Source organism: Ictidomys tridecemlineatus, chromosome 5 (assembly GCF_052094955.1).
Source record: "Ictidomys tridecemlineatus isolate mIctTri1 chromosome 5, mIctTri1.hap1, whole genome shotgun sequence".
NCBI lineage: Eukaryota > Metazoa > Chordata > Mammalia > Rodentia > Sciuridae > Ictidomys > Ictidomys tridecemlineatus.
In genome coordinates, this window is record NC_135481.1 from 23,162,630 (window position 1) to 23,174,010 (window position 11,381).

General features: G+C 40.4%; 1 protein-coding gene across 1 annotated transcript in view; it reads left to right on the plus strand.

Moving 5' to 3' along the window:
• Positions 1 to 11,381, plus strand: part of Myo1e (myosin IE) — a 191,603-nt gene extending 180,222 nt beyond the window's left edge. Inside the window, exons 27-28 of the mRNA XM_005316629.5 lie at positions 4,628 to 4,797; positions 10,304 to 11,381. Of these exons, the coding sequence (XP_005316686.1) occupies positions 4,628 to 4,797; positions 10,304 to 10,380 (247 nt within the window). The 3' untranslated portion in view covers positions 10,381 to 11,381. The remainder of the gene's footprint in view (positions 1 to 4,627; positions 4,798 to 10,303) is intronic.

Consider the following 11,381-nt stretch of genomic DNA (forward strand, 5'->3'; position numbering starts at 1 on the left):
GTCACTGCTTCATCAGCAGACTTCCTGTATACATCTTACAGTAGAACGCTCTCTGTAAAGTTTTGTTAGAATTAGAAAAAGGACTGGGACCATTGCTTGAATTGTTTCATGTTTTACAGATGGAGACCCTAAGCCCTGAAAGAGGTGAAGTGACTAGAATATGTGCCAGCCCATGGTAGAGCCAGGCCTCAAACTTGGCACACTGACTGGTAGTCAATGTCCCCCTCCTGCTTTACTCTGTCACCCTATCAGAGCCTATAGTTTGAGCTACACTGTGTTCCCAGGGCTGGGGACCACAGTGGTGAGCACAGAAAGTTTCAGGCCCTGTCCCATGGTGCCTACTGTCTTCTCAGGGGGTTAGCCTCATAGTTACACAAGTCACTATATAGTCAGACCCCTGCTCTGAAGGACACATGGGCTATGAGCAGAAATGGTAAGGCATTTGTCTGGATGTGAGAAAGTGGTGATGGAAAAGAGCTCTGGGGCCTGAGCAGGAATTGGCCATGCTGCTTGGGGCTTGGGGGACAGGCCATGGGAGCCTGACCAGATCTGTGAGCCAGAGCAGTCAGTGCGGCTGGAGCTCAAAGAGTCTTATGCATATCCTACTGCATTGACCCGTGTAATCCCAAGAACCTCCATTAGTTATTTCACAGGAGTGTCACGAGAGTTAAATGAAGGAGCATCTATGAAAATGCCTGCTGCAGAGCAAGCCCAGCTAAGGCAAGTTTGCCTGTACTTCAGACAGCTAAGACTCGGGCTCCCAGGAGACATCCCATGTACTGACACTCACAAGAGTGCAGACAGGTGTGAGAATGAGGCAAGATGGTCATGGGAAGGAGATTCATGCTCTGACTCTAGATCACTTTGGGAACGTGGTATCCTCTTAGAGAACTTTGCATCTCTTCTTAGCTACAGGGAAGAGCCAGACCAGGCTGACCTCAGTGTTGCCTTAATGTAGCCATTCCTAATGCAACAGGCAGAGCTCTTCTCCACCTCCACCCACCCATCCACTCCTTCTCCAAATCTGTTTACCCTCTGCTACCCAGAAAACACCTTGTCTCAAAACTTCCCTGGTCTTTCTCATCTCCAGCTGTAAAGTGCTGTGAACTCCATTCATTCAAGAGCTTAATGGCCTTGTGTTTCCAGCATGGTAGCATTTGTTTTGGGCCTAGAACAATCAAACCAGCTGTTTCCATGGGTCTACACAGGAACCCCAATTCCCCAGATAATACTTTTTCTGCTTTGACCAATAGCCATTTATCCTGAGGAAGTGGCCACTGAAGCCTTGGGATCAAAGTTCATGCAGGGGCTTTGGGCAGTCAGGTGTTTGAATGATCCTCCCCACCTTCACTCTGACCTGTGCCTAGGACACCCCCCAGCAGCTGCCTGACATACAAGCCAGCAGGGACACTCCAGGGCTTAATGATGCATTGCACAACCCAAAGAGGCCCATTGTATTTCCTTTTTTTAAAAAAAGCAACTTCATGTGAGATGTGATTTATATACCATAAAATGAACCCATTTAAAATGTTCAGTTCAACAGTTTTCAGTACATTCGGAGAATTGTGCAAACCTCCCCTATTTACTTTTTTTTAAAAAAAAAAAAACTTCATTCAGATATCATTTATATACCACAAAATTAATCTGTTTAAAATGTATAGTTCAACATTTTTTCAGTATATTCAGAGTTGTGTAAACATCATCATAAGTTAACTTAAAACATTTTCATCACCCCCCCAAAACACCATTCCCATATTCACTACCCCAGCCCTATGTAGTTACTAGTCTATTTTCTATCAATCTAGACTAACCTGTTATGGACATTTCACATAAATAGAATCATACTGTTGTTAAATTTATTTCTAAGTGTTCTTTTTTGATGTGGGATTGTTTTCTCAATTTCATTTTTGGATTTCTTGCTATGCATAGAGATATAGCTGAGTTTTATATGTGGATTTTATATTGTATAAAAAAATTCTAGCATCTTAATAATTCACTTATTCTAATAGTTTTTTAGTTTATTCCTTAAAATTGTTTCTATGCAAGATAATCTCATCTGCAAGTAAAGGTATTTCCACTATTTTCCCAGTCTGGATGCCTTTTAATTTTTGTGCCTAAAAGCCCTGGCCAGAGTTTCTAGTATGGTACTGAACAGGAATGGTAATCACTGACATCCTTGTTTGTTCCTGATCTTGGGCACAAAATATTGCCTTTCAAGGTAAATAGGATGCAAGCTAGGGGTGTGGAGACAAGGAGTTCTACCATCAGCTGGGGCTAATGAAGAAATGTAGGAAGGCACCAGTGTGGCACAATGTGCAGCTGGAATGTGAGCTGGGGACATACCTGGCAGAGACTTTGTAGGTGCCATAAAGGGTTTTGGTCTTTTTCCTAAGAGCAGAGAGAAGCTGTTAGAAAGATTTTCAGGGGGAGATGGAGTGAACTAATTAAAACTAAGCTAAGGTGATGGTCAGATTTAAGGTGATACTTAAGTCTCAGAAAGGAATTATTTGGCAGAAAAGACATGAAGGAGGAAGAAGAGAGAGGACTTGGTCAGAGCAGGAGGCAGACAGAGCAGGGATTGGTGGTAGTGATGCCACATGGCTGCCCATGTAGATAGTCTTCTCTCAGGGATTCACTCATTTTATCTTCCCTCTAAATAGTCTCACTCCCTCCCCCAGTAGGCAACTGTAACTAAGTTCTAACACTATTTGAACTCCAGAGGCCTCTGTTATCTACACCAACTCATTCCCCCGCTGACATACAAGAGGCCACATATCTCTCTGAGGACAACAGGTGTATACAAAAACATGTATGTGTGCATTGAGCACATGCACTTCCAACAGTATGCTCTACTGCTGGGCTGCAGGCTTCCTCCCCCGCCCCAGGGGTGTTCTGGTGCACAGCCCACTCCCTTATATTCCTTGCTGCTGGGAAGTCAGATGACTTCTGATATCCAGGCTAACAGCTCTTATTAACCAAATGCTGACACATCCCCAATATATAGGGTGCTTCATCAAAAGCCTGCCTGCTTGGCCAGCTTTCAGAGCCGCCAGCACTTCTCCAACAGAGAATGGGGATTTCCAGTGGACACTAGGTAGGAAGTGAAGTCATGCTAATGATTTATAAGATGCCTTTCCTCTGCCATCAGAGAAAAGTGCTTTGTGTATGTTGGCCTGAGAGAAATGGAGCCAGAATAGCTTCGGGATTTGTTCCCTCCCACTCAGGGTATGGAAAGAGCCATCTAAGGAGCCCCACCCCTGCTGGGGCTGCCAGTCAGTCCCCTCTCTCCCAATGAACATCTGTCAGTTCAGGACTTTAGCAAGGACATTGTGCTGTGGCCTTCAAGAGCCAGCCCAAAATTGAATGTGATTATTCATTTCAGAATTTAAGGGCTAGAAAGACCCTTTTCCTCCCTCCTTCTGTTGTGTAGGTGTTAACAGACATGACAGACCTAAGAGCCATTCCCAGACTTTGAGTTTCTACTCAACACTTTTTGAAAGAAATTTTAAATTTCTTTTATAGCAAATGAATATATAGGCTTTACCCTGATTTGTTTTTAAGCCAAGTGGGGGGGGGATGATTCTTGTTTCCCTATCAAAAATGCTTTTTATAAACATTTATTGTTTCAGATACAAGTTTAAAGAGACTGCTAAAATGGAACAAGTTATAGTTACATGCCTTGGGACACTATGAATGATGACTTGAATAGCACAGTGTATAGATAAAGAAGAAATTCAAAGCTCAAGGATCTTGGTTAGTGTTAAAACACTGGACATATTTTTGACGACCATTATGGGGGATTGGTCCTGGCATCCAGTAGGTAGAGGTCAGGGAAGAGGCCAGGGATGCTGCTAAATCCCCTTCAGTGCAAAGAAAGTGCACGCGCACACATACCCCACACAACAAAGAATTATCCAGTCCCAAACATCACTAATGCTGATTTTAAGAAACTGGATATACTCCTGTATGAGAATATTCACAGAAATATTTATTCATAATAGTGAAAACTGGAACTATTCCAAATGATCTTCAGCACAAGACTGGATGAGTAAGTTGTGGCATGTTCATGCAATTGATAGTGTAAAGCAGCAAGGATGAGTGAACTACAACTACATTCAACAGGGCACATCTGAAAAACATACAATGATTCCTTTTATACAGCTACAAAAACAGCAGACAGGATGTTGTTCAAGCATATTTGCATGTGTGGTAAAACAGTAAAGACAAGCAGGAGAATTACTGATAGAAAATGCAGAGTTAATTCTGGAAGGGAATGCAGTTAAAAAGAAGTACCCGCATGCTTCTGTGGCACTGGAAAATGTTATGTTTCCAAAGTTGGGGAAGAAGGAATAGATATGTGACTTCATTATTTAAATGTTTAGATGTCTTTTTCACATTTCTTTCTATGCTGAGGACATGATAATAACAGCAGTTAATGTTTATAAAGAGCTATGTCAGAGAGGGTATTTTTATTCTTGGAGGAAGTTCAGGGAGTGCGCTCTGGGCCATATAGCTTCTAAGTAGGTTTAAACTTGAATAAAACAATGTCCACCCATGCTGCAAACCACCATACGTACTGCTGCCCCTGTTGGTTCCCATCTCTCATTTTCTTCCACTCTCTCCACAGTGTCCGCAGACAGACCACCAGTCGGCCTCCACCAGCAGGTGGCAGACCAAAGCCTCAGCCCAAGCCCAAGCCCCAGGTGCCACAATGCAAGGCTTTGTATGCCTATGATGCTCAGGACACAGATGAACTCAGCTTTAATGCCAATGACATTATTGATATTATCAAAGAAGGTAAGTGCATGACTGGCTGTACACAAAGAATATGCAGTTACTTTGCTATATAACTAGTCTAAACATGAAGGGAATTTATGGGCTTCTCTGACTGAAATGTGTAGAGGCAGGTCAGGCCTGAGGCTATTTGTTCAAGATGCCAGCTTCCTTTTCTTTTTAATGCTTCATTTAGTTCTGCCCTCTTCTTTGTATGTACTCCCTTCTCAAGCCATTTTTTTGTTAGTGGTGGCAAAAAGGAAGCAGAATTGCAGGACATGTATGAAATCTGCCTTACCTCTGAAACTTCTTCTTAACCACTGGACAAAAGTCCTAAATTTCAGTCCGATTGGACCAAATTAGTCAGTTGCCCATCCCTCTATCAAGTTCAGTAGCAAGACAAAGACTGTACCCTGAGTGGCTTAGTCCTGCAAGGAATGGCCCTAGAAAATAGGTGGAGGTCTACCCAACTCAAACCTCAAGTTTCTTGATAGTGAAGGTAGATAGAATAGAAGCCAGAGAAGCAACCTAGAGTGTCCATTGTCAAAGAGGTTAGGCTTGGCTGAGGGCTTTCTTAACTTGGGAGCAAAGATAAGTGTTTATGAAAACATAAAACCAAAGATAACTGACTTAAGTTGTCAAAAGAGTCCCTATTGAAGTTTGTGGTGAAAGATAGGAAGAGTTCTCTTAGGACAGAGACAGAAAACTCATGAAGACCAGAAAAAGCAGATTAAAGCAAGTTGATCCTTGACCATGATACAGAATCCCCAAAGAGATGTCATAGAGATGAGAAGATGGTAGAAATGGCCTGAGGATAGAAGGTCCCGAATATCAGGCTTCAGAGAACTTGTGAAGAGAGTGAGGAGCCATTCATGGTTTATAAACAGAGCAAGCACAAACTGAGTGGACAGTAGTTTGGGGCAAATTTAACTTTCAGGATAGTTCCAGGAATTTTAACAGGTTCCTTCATCATATGAGTTCATTATAAGGAGAATTATGGACCCTGGACAGTTTCCCTCAAAATGGCCTCTGAGTGTTATTGTTCTAGTTGTCTACAGGCTTTTTAGTGTCCTCCTCAAAGATATCAGGGTTGAAACAAACTTTTTTCTTTTTGGTACTGGGGATTGAATCCAGAGACGCTTAACCACTAAGCCACATCTCCAATCCTTTATTTTTTGAGACAGGATCTCACCAAATTGCTCTAGGCCTTGCTAAATTGTTGAGGCTGGCTTTGTACTCGTGATCCTACTGCCTCAGCCTCTCAAGGCTCTGGGATTACAGGCATGTGCCACTATGTCCAGCTGAAATGAATTCTTAAACACAGATTTTTATCACCAGTCTTGTTTAGCAAAACTGTTGAAGAAAATCTAATCCAGTAAGGATATTGATTAAATAAGCTGCTATATTCAGTCAGTGAATGTTGATACATTTTTTTTTTACTAAATATAATATAGAAGTGTACTATTTATTGACATGATAAATGTTCATTAGAAAAAGGAAACAGGTTATAAACTGGACTATAGTCTCATATGTATGTATGTGAAAATATACTCGTGTGTATATATGAATGTTATACAAAGTGTTAAATGCAATCTTCTTAAGTGTTCAAATTAAAAGTATTACTTTCATTTCTCAATATTTTTCAATTTCTACTGAAATAACACATTTTGGTTATAATAAAACAATTATATATTTGTTTATACAATGTATAGTCCTAGAAGTTTTCAAAATATGCTGTAACTTATGTTATGAGTGTACAGATAAACATCTAATTAAATGAAATAGAGTCTAGACACAGATCACACATACATAGGTATTTAGTATATGATAAATGCAGCATTTTTAAACAGAGGGGAAAGAATAGACAATTGCTTTACATTTTGAAGAGAAAAATGAAGTTATATCTCTACCTCATACACAAAATAAGCAACAGATTTGAGTTAAAAATCTAAAAATATATGATAAAATTATCAAAGTCATGGAAGAAAACCTAGAACATTAATCTTTGGATGGGAAAAGCTTTCATGCAAGACAAAACCATGCAGAAGTTAACCACATAAAGCTCACTTGCAACCTTCTATATGTGAAAAGCACCATGAGCAAAGTGAAATATTTGGTAGACCAGAAAAAACATCTTAAACATATAAGTAGCATCTCCATGTGCATAGCCAAATAATCCATTCCAAACATGGACATAGCCTTTAAGGCAGCAGACAACAGAGCCTCACAGATCATGAGTAAAATGAGTGAAATGCAGAGTCAACATTTCACCTACAACATCAGCAAAGATTAAAATGTGAGACAGTCCACATTTCCCCAACCCAGGCAAAACGGAAGATGTTAAGAGAGTTAATAACGACATATGTGCTATACATTATATAACAACCCTGTGGGTCAAACTAAACTCAAACAAATATCCACACTCAGTGAGAAAAGACATTGTGAACACATCCATATTGGTCCAGGTCAAGTTTTGCTACCAAAGGAGTTACTGAAAGCTCATTTTTATAACTGTGGAGTGCACTAAGAATATAAACTCTCATGTTTACAGTTAATCAAGAAAATAGGGATCTGGGGATATAGCTCAGTGGTAAAGCACCTGCCTAGCATGTGTGAGGCCCTGGGTTTAATCCCCAGTATGACCACATACCAAAAAAATAGGTACTCTTCTTAATAACGGTAGGAGAAATACATACATATCTTTTTTTAGAAGAAATTTGGCAATATTTACCAAACTCTTGGGGTTGGGGCTAAAGCTCAGTGGTAGAGCACTTGCCTTGCAGCTGTGAGGCCCTGGGTTCAATCCTCAGCACCACATAAAAACAAATAAATAAATAAATATAACTGTGTCCATCTACAACTAAAAAAAATTGTTTTTAAATAATAATTACCAAAATTTTAATTCCCCATCAATTAACTACTTTAGATTAATTCTTCATTCCCTATACCAAGATGAATTTCAAATATAAGTAGATAAGTATTAGGCACATGCCTATAATCCTAGCTACTTGGGAAACTGAGACAGGAGTATTGCAATTTTGAGGCCACCCTGGATAACTTAGCAAGACCTTGTCTAAAAAAATAAAAAAGGTTGGGGGTTGGGGATGTAGCTCAGTGGTAGAGTACCCACCCCACCCCCTAGGTTCAATCCCAATACTTTAAAAAAAGAGAAGAAAAGTCAAGAAAGTATGATATTGTTTTGTTAATATCAGTGTGAAAAAAAAAGGATTTCCCTGGGCTGGGATTGTGGCTCAGTGGAAGAGAGCTTGCTTTGCAAGCATGAGGCATTGGGTTCAATCCTCATCACCACATAAAATAAATAAATAAATAAAGTTAAAAGTTATTAAAAAAAAAAAAGGATGTCCCAAAAATTATATTAAAAATTCTATAATAGATCTGTTGATTCAACTATGTAAATATTAAAACAGTATAAAAACATAGGTGACTGGTAGTGTGGCTTAGTGGTTGAGCCCTTGCCTAGCATACACAAGGTCCAGGGTTCCATCCCCAGCACCATAAGAAAAAGAAGAGGGATGTTTGCAATTTTCAAGAAAGCTGAACAAGCAACAGAAAACCAGACAGACCATAATGAACAGTGGAACATTATCAGCTATAGAAGAGAATACAGAAGCTGCTTTTATTTACCACTTAGCTATCTCTCTTCCTCAGGAGCTCTTTGTTCATGGATATGAAATAATTGTTACTATATATTGTTAAGGTTTTTAAAAGTGCAGAACATACAGTATGCTATCATTTGTGTACAAAAGGGGTAATTTTTTAAATGATGACTTACATGAAGTACAAGAAATAGATAATATATTTTCCCCTCAGAGAAGGGATCTGAATATCTGTTTTCACTGATTGTCCTCTTGAAAGTACGAAAAATAATTTTTTCAAAATAAAGATACTAGGGCTGGGGTTGTGACTCAGTGGTAGAGTGCTAGCCTTGCATGGGTGAGGCACTGGGTTCAATCCTCAGCACCACATAAAAATAAATGAAATATATTCTGTCCATATTCAACTAAAAAAATAATAAAAAAATATAATAGGAAGTATGTGCTCTTTGACCCAGAAATCTATCTTACAGAACTACTTACATGTGGACATAAAAATAGACATATGGCTGGGCACAGTGGCACATACCTGTAATCTCAGCGGCTCGGGAGGCTGAGGCAGGAGGATTGCAACTTCAAAGCCAGCCTCAGCAATATAGTGAGGACCTAACCAACTCAGTGAGACCCTTAGCAACTCAATGAGACCCTGTCTTTAATAAAATATAAAAAAGGGCTGGGGCTATGTGGCTCTGTGGTTAAGTGCCCAAGGGTTCAATCCCTGGTACCAAAAATCCACAATCCGTGGTACGAAAAAATAAATGTATGGACAATTATTGTATTAATAATGAAAAATTGGGAAGAAATGTCCTTCAATAAGGGAATTGTTATATGTAAATATTGGCATATAATGCAGCTATTAAAAAATTAAGTATAGATATGGAAAGATTATGTCTGTTAAGTTTTGAAGTTCTAGATAAATAGGTATTAATTGGTCTGTTTTCTGTTTTAAATGGATTTGTTCATGTTTATAATCACATGGAAAAAGGTCTGAAAGAATATATACCAAATTATTTCTGGTAAAGCTGTTAGTCAGCTTCCTGTCACTGTGACCAAAAAAAAAAAAAAAACCTGAGAAAACAACCTGAAGGAGGAAAGATTTATTTTGGTTTCTTGTGATGAGGCCAACTATCGTGATGGGGAGCACATGGTGGCGCCAAACTATTCACCTTATGGCACCCAGAAAGGGAGGGGGCAGGGGAGAGGGAGGCCAGGACAAGATACAACATTCAAGTGCACACCCCTAGTGACCTACTTATTCTAACTAGGCCTCACCTCCTTAAATGTTCATCAGGCCAGACAGTGGTGCACACCTTTAATCCCAGCTACAGGCTAGGGCAGGAAGATCATAGTTTCAAAACCAGCCTAGGCAACTTGGCAAAGCCCTGTCTCAAAATTAAAAATAACCTCCCAATAGCCCTTTAAATTATGAATTAATCTATTGATGAGATTAGAACCCCATGATCCCATCACCTTCCACATGTCTTATCTCTGAACATGCTACCTTGGGGACCTTTAACACATGAGCATTTTAGATCCAAACCATAACAGAATTGGAATAAATATGGGAAATCAAGTGTATGAAGGATCATCACAGACCTGGTTCTCCAGATTCTGAGACAGGTTTAGGAGTGGTGAAAGAAAAGGGGGAGGAAGCTGGACACCATGACCTGACAAAGTCTCCCAGCTGCCCTGGGCAGGTTTGGCTAGGATGGATCTTATGGGAGCTAACAGTTGAAGCTGTCCTCATATCCCTGCTGAAGGTTCTTTCTTCAAAGGGCATCTGAGTGGTACATTTCTGTATCTGCCATGGTGGAGAGGGTCACTTTTCACAACAAACTTTTTCATAATAACACAAAACAAAGAAGTGAAAAGAGCATGGATGAAGTCATTTGAATCACCTCTTTCTCCCCCTGCAGATCCTTCTGGCTGGTGGACAGGTCGACTACGAGGCAAGCAGGGCTTGTTTCCCAACAACTATGTGACCAAGATCTGAAGAACCCAGAGACTGACACATGGGGCAGAGGAGCTCCAGGCACAGACAGGGGAGGGGACATTTGGAGACTCCCTTTCTGATCCACAGTGAGCGGTTGCTTCTCCAAGACCTGAAGCTATTCTGGCATCTTTCCCATGGAAGACTCTGGAAAAGTCTGGGTTGGGGACAGGGAGTGTTACTCCATTTATCCTAAAAGGTAGCCTATTCATAGGAACCCAGGAGGGCAAAACCACCACCAAGATTTATTTATTGTATTTAAACCTGGTGAGAAGATAAGTGAGGTCCACTCAGACTTTGTTGGCTTCAACCCAAAAGCACCCCAGTTGCTCACCAGGCCTAGAGATTGGCTATAGATGGCCACTGACAAGTGCCTTTAGTAGAAGAGCACATTTCTTTCATTCCTGTTTTCCATACCTGACACACACATTCCTCTCTGCCACTTTCCTTCAGGGAGGACCCACCCTCTGCAGTTTGGGCTTGGTGTGAATAGGCACTTACTGTGCAAATGCCAGGGGCAGGTTGGACTCTGAGCCCTCAGGAGCACTGATTTACCTGTGCTGGGGCCATCAGGCTGCAAGGCAGAAAAGGGGCTGGGCATTGAGCTGTCAGCCTTGCTTTCTGGGTCTTCAATTGGAATGTGGCTGGCCCATGTTGGTTATGTTTAATGTTGTACTTATTATAAGAAAGATCTCTTTTTTTTTCCCAAGCTGTACATTTATAAAAACAGATCATATACTGTATATATAAAAATATCAAGATGGTAGAAACATGTATGAATGTACTAAGTAGTATTCCACTGTACTCATTCATAAAGGTAGGCTTTATTACAAAATTCCCATCAGGTACTTTCAGACATGCCTTTTCAACTACAGAAACAGTATCATTGCTTTCCAGGTGGGTCCCCGCAGACCTTTCTTGACCCTTTCACTATAAGTAATTTTCCTGTGATCCCTCTCTGCAGCCCTCGTCCTACCTCCCAAATAAATAAAGGAATCAGTGAA